This window comes from Neodiprion pinetum, chromosome 2 (genome assembly GCF_021155775.2).
Source record: "Neodiprion pinetum isolate iyNeoPine1 chromosome 2, iyNeoPine1.2, whole genome shotgun sequence".
NCBI lineage: Eukaryota > Metazoa > Arthropoda > Insecta > Hymenoptera > Diprionidae > Neodiprion > Neodiprion pinetum.
The window spans coordinates 6,344,263-6,367,984 of NC_060233.1; the positions used below are offsets into that span (position 1 = coordinate 6,344,263).

General features: G+C 39.8%; 1 protein-coding gene across 2 annotated transcripts in view; it reads right to left on the reverse strand.

Annotated features, from left to right (window-relative positions):
• The window catches only part of CalpC (calpain C), a 38,571-nt gene extending 16,172 nt beyond the window's left edge, over positions 1-22,399 (reverse strand). Inside the window, exons 1-4 of one of the 2 annotated variants that reach the window (XM_046611330.2) lie at positions 22,009-22,399; positions 18,796-19,078; positions 13,895-14,038; positions 7,331-7,400 (exon numbers count right to left, since the gene is read on the reverse strand). In XM_046611330.2, the coding sequence (XP_046467286.1) occupies positions 7,331-7,400; positions 13,895-14,038; positions 18,796-18,807 (226 nt within the window). In that variant the 5' untranslated portion in view covers positions 18,808-19,078; positions 22,009-22,399. The remainder of the gene's footprint in view (positions 1-7,330; positions 7,401-13,894; positions 14,039-18,795; positions 19,079-22,008) is intronic. The other variant, XM_046611331.2, reaches the window with a different exon arrangement.
• Positions 22,400-23,722: the final 1,323 nt, after the last annotated feature.

Below are 23,722 nucleotides of genomic sequence, written 5' to 3' on the forward strand. Positions count from 1 at the left end.
TATGATATTATGCGACACCGTTTATTAATTCTACTACCAAATCGTAGATGATTGACAAGGTTCGATGAAAATTAGAAATCAAATCACCGGTTACAGGTAATGATATATTTTGGTAAGCTGAGAGCCTTGCTTATGGTGTTTTCCCATGTGATTATCGCTCGTTCTCGCCGCGGCCCCACGTCGCAAATCATCTTGAACAATGATATAATTGGTGTAGGTCAGATAACCGGCAAATAACTGACACGATTGCCTATCTTATAAAGCCTGGAGGATGTGGGTCACAGCAAATTGTGTGCCATCAATCGCGAACGTGTGCGTGCAACGCGTCTTCTTGGCACGTGCTTATAAACCTGATGATAACGGTACATACCGTGCAATTCAGCTCTGCCTATTCGCTGTATTGTTACATCCTGCAAGAACGTTCTCTATTCGTTGTAGAATAAAGTTGAGAGTAAGATTGACCAAAAATAATCGATTTTCGATTAAATCATACGATAAATTACAAAACCACGAATGATATGGTGTACCTGATGATTCGTTTTTTCATTATGTGATTTTTTATATAATTTTTCAAATCAAAAAGATCAATCCTGTAATAAATTACATGTAAATTTTAGTCATAACGTTTTATAATTTAACACGTGATTATTTTACAGTAGGGCAACGACGATGCTTGCGCGGTTTCCGAAACTATGCTAAAGGTGACTCACGATTGGTGTGAAAAAAACTAACTCCCGAGACACACTTAAGTCTCGATAATAACGAAAGGAAAGATGAATAATACCCGAAGTCGGAATTTGGACACGCGAACTAAAAAATCAGCTACGGCTAGAAGTCGGAGAACGGTATCAAAATTCTGGAGCTAAAAACGAACTTTTCAACATGGCGGCGTAAAATCATCTTTTAATCGATCTCACTTACTGCCTCGCAATCGAAACAAACGGAATCCTCCCCACTGTGAAATTCAAGCTGCAAGTTCAAGCTTACAAAAGCTTAAAAAAAATTTCTCCTACAGCTAACCGACTACTAGCGATAGCGTAACGACGAAGAGTGCCGAAACTTTCTCTGGACTACCTCAACACGGACCCTTTGCGCCACTTGTTCCATGACGTCACGTACTTGCAAGAACGCGCTACAATCGATTCTAGATCATATTCGTCGATTGCGCAATTCATCGCGCATCCACTGTAATGTCCCTAACGTAGAATTTAAGGTTAGGTCGTAGTTTCGTCGTCTGCGCAACTCCTAAATGGTCCAATGAAGAAGGCTCTGGTGGCATCGCAGAATAAAGAACGTCAAATCCAACGAGCAACGCAAGTTTATCGTTCAATGTCCAAAATTTCCGCTTGGGAAATCAACTTGGACTCTCGAGCCGGATAGTGAGCACACGTTCTCAAATGCGCGCAGCGTGTTCTGTGGAAACGTAGAGAAAAAGCCAAGGGCAAATAGTGGAACGTAGCATTACATGGCGTCGATTCTGCGAGGACGGAAGCGACGAGAGACAAGTAAAAGCGAGACAACGCGCTGTAATCGAGCATTTAGAGATTATTGGCAGTCGCAAGTCTCCGACAAAATTGTGTGGCTCGTCTGTCCTTCGCACTGATCTCTGCACTAACTGGACAGTGATCTGGGGACACTGACAATGAGTGAAACCAAATGAACAGCGCCATTTGTAATTTCTTGGATACAAAGTTTCCGCGGGAAATTGAAATCCATACGCGATCGCCATTTATAAGTGCATCCGGACACACGGTATAATAGATATAGACATAAGCTCGGTGTCGGTATTCGAACTAAAGCAACAAAAGTATGAATTCGAGACTTGCTGGGAACTATTCAACTCGGCTCAAGAGGAAACTGAATTGACTGAGGATTCGGAAGAGCATGAAAATGTGTACGAAAAAGAGAGAACGGATTTTGAATAAGAATATTTTTCAATAATCGGCAGATTCGACGAGTTCATTGCAATCATGATCGCGCAGAGCGCGTTACCGACGGAGCAGGAGGTGCATTTTTTAAACACTTACGTACCATTTCCGCGTACAGATTCATCGAGTTTTTCGTGTGCATTTGACAAATGATATTCATTTCATGACGCATTCGATTCGCTGATATTCGCTCGAATGCCTCATTGAGGAACATTCGGAAATTTCACTGTTTAAAAACGGCTTTAATAAATGAGGCTGCCGAGGTAGTTCATTCTTTGGAAATTTTTGACGCAAATTACAACCAAGCATGGAATACGTTGACAGAGAGATTCGGCAACAAGCGCATCATCGTACAAACGCATGTCAAAGCCATTTTCGAACTGTCACCCGTACACAAGGAGAGCCACGCTGCATTAAGACACTTACTAGACGGAGTCACGAAACGTCTCAGAGCTCTGAAAGCGTTACATAGTCCTACATATTATTTTCGCAAAATTAAATTCTGCCAGTAAAACGTGGGAGTAAAGATTGGGAGACCAGCATCAGAAGTTCCAAGTTGCCCACCCTGAAGTAGCTAACGGATTTTCTTTCGCACGGAACGCAAAGTGTAAAAGATCGATCCAAAAGTTTGCAAGGTGTCCAAGGAACGTTTACAAAGTACCCTATTTGTAATGGAAATCATGACATCTTTGAATACGCAAACTGGGAACAACCAAAAAGTTCTACAATATAGACTGTACGTAGTATTAATTTAACAATTTAATAGAAAAAGAACGACTTTGGTAGTTTAATGTAACGTGCTCTAACAGAAAATGATCTTCCTGTTATGTCATATAACATGTTAGACATGCATTCGAACGTTATACAGGGTAGCGACAATTTTTCAAAAATAGACTTTCGTGTTGAGGACCGTGCAGCACATGGGAGGGGATGTCCTTCAAAGGAGTTACTCAGGAAGTTCGAAACAGAACGGATTGCAAAATAAAGAGCATCAAAAACCAACGACGCAACTTCGTAATTTAATTTTTGCTGTACCTTAGGGGTGCGACTCACCCCAATTATTTTTGATAAAGTTTATACTATAGTTCCTACCACCAACTATCAACCTGAACATGTCTCAAAATAATACCAACCAGAGGTTAAAAAAATATTATCCAACCCGTGTGTATCGTGTTGAATCACTTTGAGGTGTGTGCAGCAAATGTTGATCAAAATTTTTACATGGGAGATTAACACTTACCATTCAACGATGCAAATTCAAATACCGTCGTAGTGTGAGTTATATTTGATCAATCACAGGCGAAGAATAGTAAATTCTGCATACCTTCCAGAAATGTTCGCGGTAAGATGCCGAAGTTTTTTTTTTAAGTTGATTATAAATTTCCAGCTGCTTATGCAAATTCTCGCTAACAAATGTGACGAACGGTAAATTGAATTGGAGAATGTTGCAAATCTCGATATAACTAAACAGTAGTTCGAGTTTCCGTCACTTTATTGAAACTGCATGTGAAATATACGTGTTATACTGCCTGGCGAATCAGTCTGCAATAAACTGTAATAACCTCAAGTGAAAATATCCTGATGTAGGTAACAACCTACTGTTATATCCATCGCCCAAGCTCATCGGCATAAATTGGTTAACTTTGTTACACGAGTATCTTGATGAAAAAATCAACCAACGGTTTGGTTAATTTTTGAAGGAAAAAGAAAGTAAGATATTAAAACTTGAAAAGAGGACAAACCTCATCATTGTTCGATATAATAAGTACACATGCCGTTTACTCAGCTAATAGACAGCGAGAGACACGCACTTGTAAACTTCACTTTCAGCCTAACGTGTGCCATGGATAATAAATACAAACGCCTTGCGAATTCCGGGCCTTTGTAATAACGTGTAGTACCTACGTACAAGGCACCACCATAACGCACTTTGCCCACTCATCAAGATACGGCCGCACCCTGACACGCCATCCCGCATTATATTTACAACACTTGCTAACGTAAGTAGGTAGGTAGGTATAGGTATGCGTATAAAATGAGCGCATTGTTTAACTGCGCAATGAAAAAGGTGCGCATGAAAATCAACGCGAGAGCCCGCATTTATGATTGTTCCAAGCCCTCGCTAACAATATAAAGTTTCTCTTTTAAACGTAGAATCCGTTTTATTCTACCTTATATACAATATATTCTCGATGCAACGCGGTGTAATGATGAACGAAAAAAAAAAAAACATACTAAATACCCACATTCCATTCTGTTACACCAACATTCCACTGGGGACGAGTACGAATAAGCGTCTCTTTTTTGATATTCTCACGGAAAGAATGAAAGAACAGCTTTTACTCAAAACTCTAGAAAAACATAGACACGTCAGGTTTTTTGGTAAAATATACTTCGCAAACGTTACATTAATAGTAAAAAATATAGTTGACACGGATATTTTTGACCAAAAACATGGAGTTTTCACTAAAATCTGCCGTTTTTTTTTTTTTTCTTTTTCTCCGCGCTCCTAACTTTTTAATTCACACGGGTTGCGATCTTTTACTCGGTTCCTTTAGAATTGCCTCTGCGGTCACAGACGAAGACTGCAGCGTGAAATAAATCCGTCAACGACCTTCGTTCGTGAATTGCAATTTGCAACAGGTTCGAATTAAGTGATCACCGTAGCAGATCCGCGGCTTTCCGGACACAGGCCTTAGTTATTGCTGTGGAATCCATGAGTCACGTACTTTTCCGCGTGAATTGATTCCGCAAATCGAGAATACCGATTATAAACGTACGTGAAACAATGATGGTGGTAGTAATAATTGATAATAATAATAACAACAAAGATGGACGTTCGTTACGCACTGACAACAAGGATCTCTAGCGATGTACGTTATCTATGAGTGTGCATGCCTGTATGTGTGTGTGTGTGTAAAACACATATGCATATGTATACTCCATGCGTGCCCATGCCCCCATTCCGGATTACCTCGAGCTGGTTTCTTGCAGAGAATTATTTTGAAGTAGTTCCCCTACAGGACGCGTTATACACGTTATACACGTTATACACGTTAATTACCAACACCTGTGTAATACCTCTATCAAAACCGCGTCGCGAGATCAGCATCGACGAAGTAGGCTTCGCACGCTATAAGACAACCCAATATCATTATACATATGCGCGCGTAGAAAGTAGCCTGACGGTCACTTGGCAGTGGACAACTTTTTTTCACCTAATGTACATATATTATCCAGACACGTGACGAGAGTGCAAAACGATTGAGCCCTTCGCGAATTTGACAACTTAAGGATGTACGCGTGGGTCGAAATCGTGCCAGGTCAATGAAAATTATAAAAGTTGTTTGCATTTTTATTTTCAAACACCTGAGTGAAATTTCTAAGCGATCGTCCGGATTTATTTTACTTGTAATTTATTGTAATTTTTTTTATCGATTCTTACGGGAAATTTTCGGGTTGAGAATGTAAAATCATGAAGATTGATTAGGAAAATAAATGTGATATCGTTAGGACAATCGCTTTGGAATTTTGGGAATGTATTTAAAATAAAGGTGAGAATAATTTGTGTAATTTTCATTGACCCAGCACGATTTTTACCTACACGTCTGTAGTACGTCCTTAAACAACTCTCGTCGTTAATGTGATTTTAAAAATCATTATAATCAGCACTTCGACGCATGATTGCTGTATAGAATTATCGAATTAGCTAATCTGCGCAATATTATTTGAACTGCAAACTCTTTGACAAGAAAACATTACAACAAAGAAAGAAAAAATGCATATCGTAATGGAATTATACTGGCTGAACGTATAATGAGGGTTCGAATTCGATCCGAGTCGAGTTTACAACAAATTTTATTCGACGAACAGCGTCAGAACTGATTATCCAAGTTCAATACGTGTAACGAAATAAATAGCTGGAACCTGCTCGTTAATTTTTAGCGTTTAAAGAGAAACAAATTCTTTCGGATCTTCAGCTTTTCGGAAACCTACTTTTCGCATTAACGACTTGATTAGGAATTGGATTGGCGCGTATTGAATTTGAAAAATCCGTATAATTCGAGCATAATTTCATCTTTCGAAAAAAAAAAAAAAACGTGAATACAGGTGCCCGCACGTAGAAAAATTTACGCACGCATTGTGGCTTCTAATTTCACAACCTTACCGTCCGCATTCCAAAGTGTAACTATGTACATTATAAACATTACATAGCTATAAATTAGAAAGTGCAACGCCTGTATCGATCGATTCGTGTGTTCACATTTTTATTTATTTTTTTTTATTTTCTTCTTTTTTCTCCAAACACGTTTTAGAAATTTCCGGCACGCACTCTGAGCAATTTCCTGTTTAAATTCACCTGAGAAAATTGATCCTCCTCAATGCGCGGGATAAAAAATCTATCGATTCAACCTGCGGCACCATTAGTAAGTGAGTCAATGGGACAAAATGATTTTCACACATACAATTATTGAGAGTTGGTTTAGAAGGCGTGAAGTAGGTACCGCTGTTCCAACGAAGCAGAGTTTTATTTTATTAATAGGCGGGAATTTTCGAATGGTAAATATAGCTATAGCATAATTAATCGACCATATTTATATATATTTATGCATATACATATTCAACGACTATACGTGCACATTGCATTCATCCGTGTTAGATTATTTTTTACCGAATATTTTCACTGGCACAATTTTGAAAGCGTCTCATGAATTATTCGTTGGGCGTCCCGATGTGACGCGGAATTCAGCAGCAACTGTCTAGCATTGAGAATATAGATATTTGCTGAATACACGCACGCTGTTTTATGCTCGGGGAGCTCGCGAGCTATGAGGAAAACGTATCGGAATGTCGTATTAGAAAATGACTGCAAAGTTTTTTTAAATGGTCCGTTGAAATACGGCCCAGGGCTACGAAACGTAACGATCGTCGTTGGAGAATTTCAGGGGCCTTGTAGAAGAAGAGAGGAACGAGGTTCAGAAAATAGATCCAAGAGGACGAAGGCGGCACTTCGGTAGGTATATAAGAGAGAACCGGTTTAAGATCTGATTTCGTTCGATTTGAACTCAGGACCGTACAACGCAGAGTCTTAAGTGTATAATTATACGTATCTCGTCGTTGTCTATGCACGAGACGATTATTCGTGGTCTGTAAATTCATCCGGCAGACCGAATGTAAACGGAGGAAATGTCTCGTTGTTAATTTCACTGGCCTGGTTAGCACGCATAATTTTCTGTAATGAAATATGCATAAATCCGTATCGCGTATGCGCTTTTATGCAAATGACGCGATGACCCTTGAAAAACTGTTACGAGAACACGTGTTCGAGAAATTTTATATTTGTTTATTATTATTTTTCTTATGGCTGTAGGTTTGTTAATGAAATTCCAGCATTCACTCACCCATTTTTCCAGGTATGACGTCGAACTGTGTCGGCGCATCGTTGACGAAAACTGGCCTGCTGCAGAGTTCCTGAAAACATTTCAATCCTTTGGGTCATTTATAATATTATGCGATATGAGCTAGCAGCATTTTTCACAAATTTTTAAATGAATATTCAGTTGTTTTTTGGTTTTTTTTTTTTCACTATTCTAACAAGTGAAGCTACTTTCTTGAGCTTAAATTATTTGAAAGTAAATTTTTTCCCAGATAAGATGTTGAAAACTGAGATCGAAAAATCCGAATTTCTGTAAATCTGAATGTATTTATTTGATTTTTAAAACTATGTTTGAATCGATGAATTATATGTCTAAAATTTCGTTAAAGGAGCGTTAAAAGAAAAGCTGATTCTGATTAAATATCAATGAAATTTTTCTACAGGTCAAGTTATCTTCCTGCTTATTTTATGATTTATTCGTAATTAACTAAGAGTTCTGGGAACGAATAATATTAGTTTAAATTTTCCCGTTCAGTCTCAACTTGACAGATTTATTTTTTTACAATAATAAAGAATAAATCGTAAGTTTCGAACTCTCTTTTCTGTCAATTGAGGTCATTGAGCTTCATATTCACAAAAATTTATACATTCGTTTGGATTTTTTTCCCACTGAAAAACTAAACGTTTTAAAGTTTCAACATTTCGTTCAGTTTTGAACCATCAAGTAACGAACTTCAACGATGATTTGGAATTCGATGGAGTACCACAAGTACGCAGAAGTGTGTCTAACAATAAGAGAATGATTTTTGCGTCGACAGAATCAGAGTTGAAATAAATTCCTCAGACACCTGTGTTACCTGCCCAGATCGCTTTTCTATAGACGGAAGGTGAAACCTGTTGTTTCGCCAATGATTGTCGTCTCAAGCTTTTTACCCAGCTTTATTCATCCGCATTATAGTACGCGGGAAGCAGACGGTACATTCTTTGAATAATTTACGTCCTCCATTCGTAATGGCGAACGTAACGATTTGCAAAAGCTGCGACAGTACGATAAGAATGGTAGAAAAATTGAACAGGGGAATAACGAATGATAAATATTGGCCTCGGTAAATGCGTTGTTTCTAAAAGAAACGTTAAGGTTTTTTTTATTCTTCTCTTGAATTGAGACAAAAACACATCTCTCAACCAGTCGATCTTCATAAATCTGCAGAAATTAGTTCATCGCAGAAGGTCCTTACAAGGTTTCAGGACGGGCGTTTTACCGATCTGCGGTATCAAGCAAAATGTTCAAGGTATCGGTAAGAAAATTGGCCAAGGTGACGAAGAAGGCATTAAATTAATATATGTATAGCGCTATAGGAATTTGACGATGAATCGAAAACCACGAATTGGTGCTAACGAAGTCGCCGGTCGAATGTGACATTTACAGCTCATCAATAAACCGCGTTTACAATATCGGGGGTTTTATTTTGAATATACGTTGCTGGTTGAACGATATATTCATGTACATAATTAACCGGTTATTCGCCGTGCATTAACGACTATTCGGTATATATTATACATTTGTAAACGAATTCAAGAAAAAGGAGCGAAATTACCAGAAGCTTGAAAAAAACATTACACCGATGCTTGGAGAAGAATAAAATAAATGCACCTCGATAAGAAAAATAATTATCAGTGAATTTTTTTACACTATCCTATGGCTGGACTTAAAAGAGGTGCAATTTAACCCTTTCGGTCACACATCTTTCAACTCGATATTTTCCCTTGAATTTTGTTCCTCGGGGGTTTTATCGGGTCGCCAATCACGAATCTGAACTCAAAATTTGATCATTTTATAAATCCAAGATGTAAATAAATTATGCCACGGAAAATTTTTATGTGGGACGCTGAGAATCGCAGTCTAGCAAACTGAAAGGGTTAAAAGTCGACCAAAATCGTTGACGGTGCAAGAAAATAATAATAATAACAACAATAATAATAATAGAAATAATAATAAGAAAAGAAGAACCCCAACGTAAAAAGTGATTCAAAGTTATTTTTGCCAGTCAAGCTGGTTCAATTAGTATCATATTATTCACGAGGTTAATATTGGTTCAACGGTAAGCAAGTATAGCTGTACAGTTCTTATGGCTGATTTTCTTGATCCGTGACTCGGCAAAACGTCGCGTCGTCTCGCCATCCGTGACAGTCACGGGAGCTGCTCGCTTTGGCGTTGGGTTAATGGTGACAATAGGTAAAAATCCGCCGAAATCACACGGTGGATTCCAATCAGGCTTAAAAAAAAAAAAAAGCTATGTGATTTTGTCGGCTTTGCGAAATTTTTTGATTGATCGTTATTACCGTTTTTGACGTCACGTTCCAATAAAGAATTTTAAATTAGGCCTGTCCTAGTTGCGGTAATAGCGCCATGAAAATTGAGCAATTTACAGACAATTTACTTCAATGAAACACGCTAAACGTATTCGATTTTTCGATTCTACATATACGGGTTGATGTTGTTTGGGCGTTGATTTGTGCAAAAAAAGGAAAAAAACGTCATTGCAGTTATATTTTTGCGGTGAAGAATTCTTCGCGAGTTATAATTATTAGCATAATTATCCAAAATTGATTGTTTCAGTTTCGTAATATTTGAAATGTTTATAGAAAATTTTGACGTGTTTCTGTATATCCTGCAAACGTATTTGCATGTCGCTACCCGTGACACGCAATATCTGATATTATTTGAAGCACGTGTACGAGTTACTTCCGGACCGGAAACCGTAACCGTTACGAGCAGAGACCGTCTGACGAATCGACTGATCAATCAGCAACCTAATAGTTATTATAAGAGCTTGGCCAGTCACTCGGAAAAAGTGAAACTGCAAGGCTGAGATCACTTTGTGACTCCAATCGTCAAAAGATTTCGTAAACATTATTCACCGCAAGACCTTCGCCGGCTCGAGACTTCCGGTCGTTTATAGTAGCTGCCTTTGGATACCTCCAGCTATTATTTAGAGATCGGTGCACCTTAAAATTGGTCACGCAAACAAAAGAAAAAAAAAAAAAAAGTTTAAATATCGTAATGGGTTTCACAATTCAGTCACTACTGATACGATACCGAAAATTTTAGTCCATTTCGCGTAATGGTAGAAATTATTTTCATAAATATTCAATCCGTCAAACCGACAAACGAAATCATTCGTTTGAGGTGCTTTTATAATTTATTAACCATGAAAAATTATTTGTTGATGCTACAGTGGTGTGGGGAAAGTATTTATCAGTAATTAGACGCGGTTGCCGTAAACCTCCGAGTACCTACAATTTCCTCTCGTAAATTTAAACGGTTGAATCAACTACTTCGTGTAGTTTCTCACTTCGTTTGAGTATACAATCTGGCTTGAACCTACATTTGTACATTTTTTCTTTTTGTTATTAATTATACGAAAGTACAGATATATGAATACCGGGATAATCTCTTGAAGCTTGAAAATCGACCGCGCATGCGCCAAATAAATCAATCTCATTGGTCGGCGAAATCTTCCCGCAGCGATATTCTTGTCTGCGATGCAGGCGGGCCAACCTACGCAAAATGTGTGCGTTCGAAGTTTCAAACAGCATAAGCGTTAAATTCCGACCGTTCTTTGAAGAATCGACTTTCCGACCCGATAACGAAATGCTTCCCAAACCTTTCCGAGTCGCTGCCTCAATTATTTGAGATTCTAACCTCGAAAATTCGTATCAACTACATCGCTGGCAGAAACAGTTTGACAGCTGAAACTCGGGATGGCCAGCCTGCGCGAACAGCCGATAAAACTCGCTCATGCGCAGTTGCTTTTAAAGTTTCAAGAGATTGTCCCGGTGTATATGGATATAAAAATTTTAATTATATCTGAACAACGTTTACTCAAGCACTAGAAATAAAAATATTATACAAGGTGGTTGGCACTGCAAATTCATTGTTTACATCTCGATGTTTCGGCCTCTTTTTATTACATTTTGCGACCTAACTCTTTAAGGTGACGTAAGGCGCTAGGACGTCGAAGTTTTCAGCCGTCTGGTGGCTCGTCGCTCAGGAGGTACAACAGAAAAAAAAAAAATAAAAATAAAAAATTCCCGCACGTTCTCCAGACTTCTTGCCCCTCGTTATAACTTGTCCTTCGCCGAACAAGGCTGTGGATAATATACATAGAGCCGCAGCTCACGTAATAATCCGAGAAATTAATCTTCTAACACACTGTTGCGGTCCCGTCTCTCACACACGAATGTTAGGCAGAGTTGCCACGCGTTATTTTGTACTCCCTAATTGCTCTCTATGATCGCGGTGGTGAGGAGTCATTATCTTTTCAACATTCGAACCTAAAAATCGCGATTTCTTGGCTCTGGTGATAAAAATTACGCGTCGAAACTCTTATGGATAAGGGTTTTAGACGAGTTACGAAATGTACTATTATATGTATAATATAACGCGAGCACGTTTTACGTGTTTCTTCACGCGTGTTTCTTCACGCGTGTTTTCCGTACACAAAGTACCCGTTTCTATGACGGTCGACTGAGTCTGTGAATGCGCAAGCGCGGAGTACAGAAAATACCACTTTCAAGTCCTGGGAGTTAAAAGTGGTCTTTTCCGCACTGCGCGCAGGCGCTGTCGCGAACAAATCTGACATTACGCGACCCTAACCTCAATTTCGTGCTTTGTGAAAAACCGCCTAACATACTCTTGTTATATAAAGAATCGTGTGCAACAAGAAAGCGACGATTTTGTCGCCTCGTGTATTTGCAATATTCGTCTTTGGCTTACCTACGATTCATACTGCAAACGTAAGATCGGGCCGAGAAGAGCAAGCTTGCCTCCTTGTTACACAATATACTAATTAGGTTCTCAAGCTAACGATGAGATTTCCCCATTTTACCGGAATTCATACCGTGTTTGACCATCACAGCACTAACAATTTTTAAACAAGTCATTATCGATTATTCCACGAAATGAACAAGTGTCACATCCAATGAGCTGTCAATTGAGTTTCAGTCATTTAATGTGGTTGTTAAGTGAGCTGTAAAAAAACGTCGAGAATCACTATTGCATAAAAAAAAAGTGGTCTGATTTTTTTACGTCAGATATATTGTACGTTTCTACTTGGTAATGAGGTGAAATCGAAAGAAACAGAAAGTAGCCTTTATTTCACGTTTAATTAACACATTTTTGTAACGACATGTAAGTTTTTTCGGCTGTGCTGATCCGACCTCGAATCACTCTCACCGTAGAACGATTCGAAATAACACTCGAATCCTATTTTTCACGACTTTGATCGAGAGAACTCCAATTTCCTCACACATACCTACAACAGGTCGAACATTCGATCTCATCATAAATTAAAGTATTAGATGAGATCCCTGCCATACAGTGCAAACAGCTATAAATTGGACTTTTAATTATACTAAACGACTTAACGATGTCTTAAGAGAATCAGTGACACGTATAGTATTAAATTTCGCACGTGGTTAATTATTGCATAAAAATTATACAACTTATCGAGTCTCCACATTTTTTATTTTGCGCCACGCGAAATCGGAGATAAAATTTTCGCAAGGTTAAATATTGATTGCTGTGTTTTTAGATCCCACTTCATCTGCATATCGATTCAACATTCACCGTTAATTCATTCGCAATACGTTGATCTCCCGTTCTTCTTACACCGTCCGGTTTCTGGGAGAATTTACTCGGCCGTTGTTGCAAACAGAATAAGGTAAACTTAAGGTAGGTACGACAGTCACGGGGTCTGCCCTCTGCTTGCTCCAGTTCCTCGTCGGACAAGAGGACACGTATTGTTACAGGTACGTAACGCGGTTGCGTTGCATATGAGGAGATGGTGTCGGACATACTCGACAGAGAAACCGTAATGGATACAGTTCCAATTTAAACACTTGGCCCAGCTAGCTCAAAAGATAAGGAAAACCCGACGCGCTCCCGTTATTCGTAATCGCCGAGAGAGCTGCACTCGCGAGATCGCAGTTCATGATTTGATATCCTTTGAGAAGCCTTGCTCCCATAGAATCCCTTGATACGCGAAACAACACGTTTGCACGTGGGCTTTGAGGTATGCGAGACTGGTATCCAGGGCACTCGAGAGCTGTAAAGGATTAATCGGCTGGATCGTCCGTACCAAGAGGTAGGAAAAGAGATGTAACCGTTTACTTATAAAAATCTCCCGCAACAACGTCACTTGCGCGAATGAAAGCGATCAACGCGAAACGTGAGAAACATTAAAAAATACCAGAGTTTAACCATTTTGAACGTTCTAATTTCAATAAAAGTGTCTCAAATTATCGTCGACGTATTCTTACAAGCTTGTGTCATACGATTTTGCTGGTATCCTGTTTTATCACACTATCATTGGCGCATTTAACGCATTGCCGCAGGTATTTCGAATGGTCTTAACTCTTATTTTCTAAATTTTGAATCAGACGGTCCGGCCTGTTCATCCTTAAGTAGGACGCGAAGATCAGGACTTCGCATGGTCCTCGTGCATGCGGGCGTGGGAATCGGTTATTTTGCTTCGACCCGTTTCTACCTTACAGTTTTAGTGGTTGCTGAGAAGAGAACAATTACCTTGGGCCTCTTCCACTGAAATTGAAACGGTGGCGTTTGGTGGTAGAAGACAGAGGCCTGGGTTGCTGGAAATTCAGGATCTTCCCAGAGTTCCCCGCTCTTCAAGCACGCTCGCTTGATGCGCTCGTACTCGCTCATCACGTCCTGAAAAAAAGAAAAGAGAATCTCCGGTTAGGCGATCGGTTGTTGTACATTTTTGATTCTACCTTTCTACAATTGATCGCAGCGATGTTACATTTCAAGATTTGATACACGATTTGTTATGCGAGTGTCGCTGTCGGTTACGTCGATAATGAACATGTTGACAAAAAAGAAACGAGGGATAAAATGGAAAAGAAGACAGTGAAAAATAGTAGGAATTTACAGCGAAACAGATAACACCAGGATCTCGTTAGACTAAATAATCGTTGGTCGTGATTACGCTCGTTGATACGCTCGCTCGTGTCGTGAAGAAACGTGAAAAGGAAGATTAAATTTCTCATTAGCCACCATCTCGTTAGTTAAACTGAGAATGGATCCGTTAAGCTGGGTAAAATTGAATCTGGTGATTACTCATTAAAGGAAGACTTATCCATCTTACGATGCATTCGTAATTGAAACTATTTCTCGACACGTCCTTTCCTTTTGCCGAGTAAAATAAATCAGCACTCAAGGACTTGCTTAATTGATTATACACTACGGTTGTTTGTATCGAGGCCGACATAATATGTCTTCCAAAAATGTTTGTCGTCCGTATTAGCGTAACGAAACAATCGTTCAGAGACATCTGACAAAACTCTCCTGAACATAAAACCGAATTTCGGATCACTTGGGGACATTTACTCGTCTCTAAAGACCAACTCACGACGCATTTTGACCATATTACAACCCGGCTTATACGCTACAAGTCATCGAGAGATGAATAATTCAAATGTCACAGGATCAAACAAGTCTTCCGCGTTTTTGTGACCTTCATATTTGAGCTTGGAAGCGGTTTCGAGCGGCCGAAATGACGGCGGCATCGAAGAAGCATCGACAAGAATCGCGGCAACGTCGCGGAGGATGGTTTGAAATGTTTCTGAGGATGCGAAGAGAGTCAGCGGTGCACTTCGGAACGAAGGAAATGGAAGTGGATGAGATTCCCGCTCTGTAGGAAGAGCCAGCGAACCGAGTAGTCTTTAAGCCTGCGGGGGCCATCTAGCCGAGTGCGAAATTCACCAGATACGTTCTGACTTTGCGTTAATCCAAACATTTTAACCACAAACTTGCAAATTTATGCTACAGCATTGGAGTACGTTATTTCAGTGGAAAAATGAAGGATCAATGTCCTCTTGGAGGCTTAAAGTTACCGGTATCGATAAAGATAAACCTGTCTTCGCCCAAACTTGAGTGCTTCAACTCCTTATTACTAAACATCCGGGAATCATAGAAGCTTTTCTACGCTTGACTTGATCTTCGAATCGCAGTGGACAAGGTATGCCATCGTATGTCCGAACAAATCTATCCACGCGCAAAACTATGTTCTATAATTAATAAATACCGGTTTTTGCATAAAGAGATTTCAAACCATCGCACGTATAACCGCAGCCTTTTTAGGCGTCTTGCATCGTAGAGTTGAAGACCATAAAGCGGACTCCACAATAGCTGGGCAAATGTGCCAAATGATACGCTGAGGAAGTTCCGATAGCGAAACTGTCCAGCATTAGATATTCATGACCAGTTATTGATATCGTACGTTGAAATTAGTTTTTCACAGAGTCTCGTCGAACCACGTTAAACATCATCATTCACCACATACGACTGACTCTGATCCCTCTCGAATTTTAGTCCATAGCTAATTACGTAACACGCGCTACGTCGGAGAATGTTTCTTATTCAAGATCGCGGTGAGAGATTGGCGAACAATGATAAAATTGTTCTCCGTTTGTTATTATTATACACGAAACAATGTCCAGACTCCTGCAAGTATAGTATCACTGTATCACGTACACGTCATAGTAATTCGTATCCTGAATATGTACATATTGTATGGAGACAGAGGTGGTTCAAAGCAAGACTTCTGTCTGATATGACCTTCGAAATAGATGCCCACACTTATTGGTAAAAGTATATCCGTGCAGATTGCATTTGCTTCGCGTTGGCGACGGTGTCTTGATTACCGTTCTCGCCAATATTCTTGTACTAATAATCATTATTATCGGTATTACTGTTATAACAACTATACATATAGGTATACATACGTATCACTTGCAATATAGGTTATTCAATTGCGTATTATCCAGCACCTGCGGTCAGCCGTTATTAATCTGTTGCATGTTTACTGAGCGCGAAGAGAAGGAATGACTTCAGGAGTCGATCCATATTACAGACTTTGAGAATTGAAAACATTTCATCACCCTCTCGACCAGTCGACTTAAGCTTGGTACTACAACTGGGGTCGCTAACGCTGGTTTATGGCCGGCTTAGGGCTCGATGAACGTGAAACTAGGATTAAATGCTAGGCCTGCCTGGACCGCGAACGTGACGCAACGATCAACGGATGAAGCTGATTGTAGATAAATTACGTTTTTGCCACTCTAATCCGTCATTCCTTCTGGCGGCTGCACGCTCGTTGAATGGACGGAATTACGTAACGCGAGGCAGGTCAAGATTCGAAACTCGAATTGCTACCGACGTACTCGAGGTGATTGCTCTCAGCCGGGCGAGAATCATGCATAGATCTTCATAGAATTTAGTTGGATGATCACTTGTTCGACGATTGGAGGAAGCAGAAGTAAAAAAAAAGTAAACACGTAACGAGATTTGACGATTGCCTTAGGTACACTGTTAATATAACGCGTGGAGTACCGAACATCTTTTTTATTCCATAAATCGACTGTATTATCCAAATAGGTTCTAACACTCGACCATAGCATAGAAAATTTCACACGTGTACTTTACGCTGTTGTGTTTGATCATCCTGTGAGTTGTCTTTACTCGAATACGTTATACTTTCATGGTTTTCATTGAAAAGTAACCAGACTACGGACATTTTGCTATTTAAGGTCTTCGAAGGACGCTCGGATGGTCAGATCCCTATCGTGTCGTCAGGGTCACAGACCATTGACCTTTCTCGCTTGCAGATAATACCTCGTGGGCGGTTTTCTACCAGTAATAGTTGTACGCGATGCTTGTTGCTTAAAAATGACATCACCTGACCCCGTGTACAATTCTTGAATTACCGTTGTGGCAATTGACTTGAACGAGTCGAGCTGCTCGCGTAGTGCACCGACCATGTCTGCAGACTTGATGAATTTACATTTCGTCTGCTTCTGTTTGGACTGGTGAGACGGAGAAAATGGTCATTCGAACTCGGGCTATTCGGTGTTTATCGCGATTCGATGTTCACAGAAAATATTTGTCCAATCTTTCTTATTCGCGCCGTTGAGACCCATGCATGCACATCAAATACGAGGAATTCCGGTCTTGCGTATATCGTTAATACCATGTGATTTCCGCGCGAGATATAATGGGCTTTGGATCTCATAGGTTACTTTTATACTTTCACTTCCGTTAGAATTCACATTGTTTAAACGTTCGTTACAAAACGTTTTTACCTTGGTGTCATAACGTTGCCTCTAGGCCGTTAAGTTGCCTGCCTGCAGCGTTGGTAGGATATTCATACGAGTAGTTTGTACCTTGCAACCGATGTTTGTACTGAAAATTTATTGCTAACTTTCAATCAGCAAAGTGAACAACGCCTACAAAAATTATAACAAAACGGTCAGGTTTTACAAACTGCCTTTTGCACGGTAGTTCATAAAACCACGTCTCGACGACGATCTGTGAAGGATTATTTCAACGACCAATTAAACCGTTACGCAACAACAGATTATATATACCTAATACGAATGTTCCGAAGTTACGTGCGATAAGTCACGCATATATTATCTATTGACCGAAGGAGTGAACGTGTCGCATGTGGTTGGCAAAGTGAAAGGGAAAGCGGTGTGAAAGAGGACTGGATGTCGAAAGTGTGAATCGTAAGTGAAGAATACCGGTCGAGTCCAAGGGCCGTTCTATTTTTTCCGGGGATCGGACACTTACCGATGAAAAGCAAACGATGAAGATGTAAGACCAGGACTACTGTGTTTTTTTCTCTCTTCCGTTCTTTTCTTCAATCAAGCAAAGAGAAATTCGTTACTCAATATGTAACGAACTCGCGGTCTATTTTTCGCGAAAAGTACATTTTACGGAAGACCCGTTCGTCAAGAAAGACCTCGGCATGTAGTCTTGACGTTATCTTGAAATGAGTGAACTGGATTAGACGATGGAAGGCGATCAGCAGCCATTTTTGCAGCGACCGCGAGCACCGTACGAGAAAATTACGAGCATGCAACATGTTATTTAAATAATAAACCCACGCATTATGTCGAGTAGCTCGAGAAGGAACGTTAAGTATTCCATATCACTGCAGTGCGGTCAGTTCAGATTAATTTGGACTGATCCGTATTCGGAAACAAGAAGCATAAGAGCCCCGAGCAATGATTTCCTGATTCCTGGGTGCTTATCGATGTGCAAAAACGCCGACACTGTGCGTAGCACGAGCGAAAGAAAAGACTGGCAACTATATTTTACTAGCGGTAAGCGGAAGTTTCAGTGAACTTATGAAAACGAAAAATTCCGTCTTGATGAAAGATGTCATCATGTTGGAGTTGGCAACGTTAACGTAACGAAACATCGTGGAATAAATCGTTGTATAATTTTAGAGCGACTTCCAAAGAGTTGGCTTTTCAAACTGTGAACATGTATTCTTTGTTATGATTGACCAGATAAATTTCAGACAGTCCTAAGATTGCGAAGCAACGATTTTTCTCTACACGCATCGTTAAAGTAACGTTACCAGCTTCAACCTCATAAGATGTCCGGAAACTTTCTTATACCTGCAATTTCATCGTAGAATAACGATCGAGAACTCTGCCTCTTGCCGATCCGCCGATTACGGCCGGCTGCAGAGGAAGAGTTTCTTACAGCCCGCAGTGGCTTGCAGCTTACAAGCTGAGATCCGGTAAGGTCTTGGAAGTATGGATCTGGCGAACGTGCCGAGGGCCTCACGTGGCCTTGACTGTTCTGGGTTCATCGCATCATCCTCCTACGTCCTTTAGGCTCCGTTTGCACCGAGATCATGCCGGACGATTCGGTATTTCTATACCTCGTGCTTCACATCTGCAAGACGCACGTTGCAGAAGAGCGAGAAAGAGTCGGGAGTTTTCAAAGATCGATTATTATTTTTTTTTTATTTCGTTTTCGTAATGTACATACCGGGACAATCTCTTTAAATTCGAAAATCAACCGCGCGTGCGTCAAATAATTCAATTTCATTGGTCGGCGAAATCTTCCCGCGGCGATATTCTTTTGTGCGATGCAGGCGGGCCAACCTACGCAAAATGTGTACTTTTGAATTTTCAAAGAGCATAAGCGTTAAGTTCCGACCGTTCTTTGAAGAATCGACTTTCCGACCCGGTAACAAATGCTTCCGAAACCTTTCCGAGTCGCTGCCTCAATTATTTGAGATTCTAACCTCGAAAATTCGTGTCAACTACATCGCCGGCAGAAACAGTTTGACAGCTGTAACTCGGGATGGCCAAACTGCGCGAACAGCCAATAAAACTAGCGCATGCGCAGTTGATTTTCAATTTTCAAGAGTTTGTCCCGGTATATTCAAGTACATACACTGAAAATTTTATGTCGATCCGACAAATATTCTCGAAGTTACGCGCACATTTGCAAAGACGCCCCGGGGCGTTTGAAAGTGCTTTTGAAACTTTGAACGCGTTTTTTTCACAACTGTGTTTTCAAATTTCGAATTTTTTTTTCGAGAAGCCGCCGTTTTGTTAAAAATTAATATTTTGCTTGTTTCTTCGATTAAAGACGAGATGATACCTTATAATCAACTAAATCGTTTTCGTTTTTTCATTTCCGATGATTCAGTTCAGAGATATCTTGGTCTCACCGCAAGACGCCTTTTTTTAGAAGTGCTCCCGGAGATCGGACATAGCAGCTTTAAGAATCATTATTTTTACAATTAAAAAATATCAGAATGAAGTTCAATGCTACTCCAATATGTGCATCGATTTTTATCGTAATAAATTTATGCGTCTCTTAATCTAAAATCCTTGAAAAATCGTTTTTTTCGGCCTCCTGACTCCCTATAACCCTTTCAATACCTCCACTCCACGCGCATCGCGTCCCATGCATGCGGCCTCCGATGACCGCGGCCTCGTGGGCGAATTATTGAAAGTAAAAATAACCCTGCATGGTTAACGCGAGGTTTACTGCATACCCAAACCATCGCCCACTGGATCACTGCCCACCAATTATTGCCAAACTCAGTGCCGTCAGAAGCTCCGTAACGTTGTTCGCTCTTTCGTAAGGATTTGCTGAGCTCAGAACTTCGAGACAAAGGTTCTTGGTACCAGATTGAAGTTAGTAACGTTAATGTTACAAAATATTGAAACTAAGATCATTAGTTTTTTTTTTAAATCTAGAACCGCTTTGAAGGAGTTTAATTTCCAAAATCTGAATACACTTTAATTTTTAAAAACAGATTACCCGATTTAAGACGATCCTACAGATCCGAAATAATTATTTTTCCTAAAAATCAACCGTTACATTAACTTTACAAATTTTGCTCTCTTTTCTTGGTGCGCTTTTTGAATCTAACGAGTATTCAAAATCGAGAAAATAAGTCGCCTGATTGCCGTTGCTGTAAACGACGTAACTGTAAGTTCGAGAAAAAAATATGAGTAATCGTAATATCGTTTTTAGTCCGAACTTATGATAGTTTGTATACATTTACTGCGCGTAGGAATTGAAACCATTACATTTTTTTTTTTCTCTTTCAAGTACGAAGAAATAATTGACGTGGGTTTCCGAAGGGCTCGAAGAATTGTCGCAGAATAAGTTTCGGAGTAATTTCTCGAACATGTGTATCCGGTACCAAATGTTTTTACACCGAGTGAATGCCGTTTGTGGGTGTCGAAATCAGTGATTTGGTCACTCAGTGAATGTCAGTTGAGACACCGATATTATCTCTTCCTTGTGTGAGCAAATGCTGAATTAACAGGAACAATAAGCATATTTTGACGATATCACCAAATATAATTATTGCCACACAATTTTACCATTACAGAAATTTTCACCAACTGTATATTAACTCATAACGTATACTAATAGCCTCTATAATAGTCTGTAAAATATTGCAGTGTACAGTATACGCGAAAACGTTCGAATATGGCGTGCTAAATTTACTTTCATTTTAGATATAGTTATTGCATAGTGATATCGTATTATACAAGTAATAATTTTCCCCGGAAATTGTATATGCGTACACATATATTTACGTATTACGTATGGGGCATTCCACCCGAAACCGATCTACGTATCACCCTTACAATCCGCGTTTAATACAAAGATGGTGATGGTCAGGCCTTAGTCGATTTACGGTCGAACATATATACGTTTAAGTCTTGCATTTTGCAGCATATGTGACACGTAGATTACAATAATTATAAGCTTCCGAGCTCGATCGCGGTGTTTCTAATTCATATTTATAAACTGACAAGCTGAGTGGGGCAATAATTGAATTATTGCAGATTTTGGACAATCAGCTTTACCCAAATTGCAAGGCTCTGTACGTAAAAGACAATTTGACGAATCGCTTGTTTACGCGTCGGGCTTATACAGCGTAAATATAATTGGCCACGATATTTATTTATAAGAGAAATTATGCGCTCGAGGTAAATATCCATGTATAGTTCTTTTGTGATACGCTCGGGTTTGCTACAGAAATTAAACCAGCTCATCGCTCCAATTAATTTGGTGAAATTACGAAAACTGCAAATTTAAATTCGCGATTATCCTCAACGTTTCGAGTATTCCGATAATTCCAACCTTCCGAGTTCCGAACTCGAGAGCTTCTGCAAACTTTAAAATTATCTCAAAAAACAAAAAGAAAGAAATCAGTCATCACGATAATTCTTAACTTAAAAAATTCGTAATTTCAACCCTGCAGCCTGGCTATTTATCGACCCTTTCGCATAACAGTTTACATTACACATTATTAAACTTTTATATATATATATATATATACTTACGTTCACCATTCGGAGAGGTTTCCTTTATAGATAAAAACACTTTCCGTGACACCAACTGCACTTCACTCTGCAATACCGTTCGCCGCACTTGTTCGATTATCACTAAATTATAACAGTCCAGAGACGGATCCAGATTCGACGATAATTTTAAGGGCGCGCAACCGACGCGCAGCTTTAAATATCAGCAAACGCGGCGTATCCTTTTGGCAGTCATGTCCCTAAGATTCGTTGGGATTTAGGCCCTCGTCGAGAATTCTGGGCCCCGATTTTTCGGCAGGCAGGTAACTCGACGGGCCCCGAATGTCGGATCAAATATCGCGGCGCGTTCACCGTGCGTTTCACCTCTTCGATCGACTCCTCTCACGATGAGGTTCAGCGGGGGACTGACTGGGACTTCTGCTGGCGGCCCCGGGTCCCCACGACCAGTTATTCCTCCTCCGCGTTTTCCCCTCTAGTATATCTCGACTCGCCGCCGCCGCCGCCGTCACGGCATAGCATTAATTATCCACCTTGCGCGAAGGCGACACGTCTTTCCGTTCTTCGGTATCCAAGAACGTCGTTTGAACGCGGGCCAACCCGAAAGTTCCGGCAATTGTGGTTTTTTTTTTTATTTATTTTTTTTTTTAAAACGTAAAACAAAAAAATGTTCCACGAGGTCTGAATATTGAATTTTTTTATTTCTTATTTGTTTATTTTTTTTGTTTCAAACCCAACAACGAGCTGTTCTAATTAGCGCGCCAATTTTGGAAAATCAAATCGTCTTCCGAAGAAAATTTTTTTCACCTGCCGGAGACCTGACGAGTGTTTTGTGAATGGAAAATTAATCTGGGACAGTGAAAAACGTCGGGAAACTAATAACAAGAGGGATTAAAAATTTTCTACCGATCAGTGCCAGTTTTCTGATGTTCTTGCGCTTTCCCAGATCAATTTTTCATCTACAAACTTGAAACAAGTCGTGTTTCCCGGTGACGATTGGTCCGAAAACGAACCTGCGATTTTTTGTTAAAATTACAGTGAAGAGCTTCGGACGATTTTATTTTACGTCAAATACTGCATAATAATTTCGTATCGCACTGACGTGCGTTGAAATCAGGCTAAACGATCTTCATAACACGAAGAAAAAGTCATTTACCAGAAACTGAGGTTTACTTGTACAATATTCCGTGATTGATAATGATCACTTGATGACGATAAACAATTGACTGAAATAATTATCAGACATCTATCTACGTTTGTCTTTTACCTTTGTTTATAATTTTTTGTAAAACCAACTAATACAGATCCTAGATTAGTTGCTGATTGTATAATTATGTATATACATGTTAGGTTATTTTTACGACAAAAACATTAATTTCGTATTTATAGAAAGGTAACCACAAAGAACGGTAATAACGTTGCTTGGCTTTTACGATTGTCGTGGTAAAAAACGTCGGATGGAAAAAGAAGACGTTGAAACATCGTAGCAGGCATGTTTTGTCACGCACAAAATCAGTCGCGTGTGCTGGTATTGTTAGAAACGGATGTATGTTTGTGCACGCGTGTGTTTGTGCGTGTGTACTGATTTTTTGCAAACACGATCCTCGGCGAACCGCCGAACCAATTTCACTAAAATTTTGACACAATGCCATTATTACCGACAGCACGTTCTAAAACGCTTTTCAGTCAATTTTATTCTTTGGATTTGCATCCAAATCCAAATACTATTCGAACCATT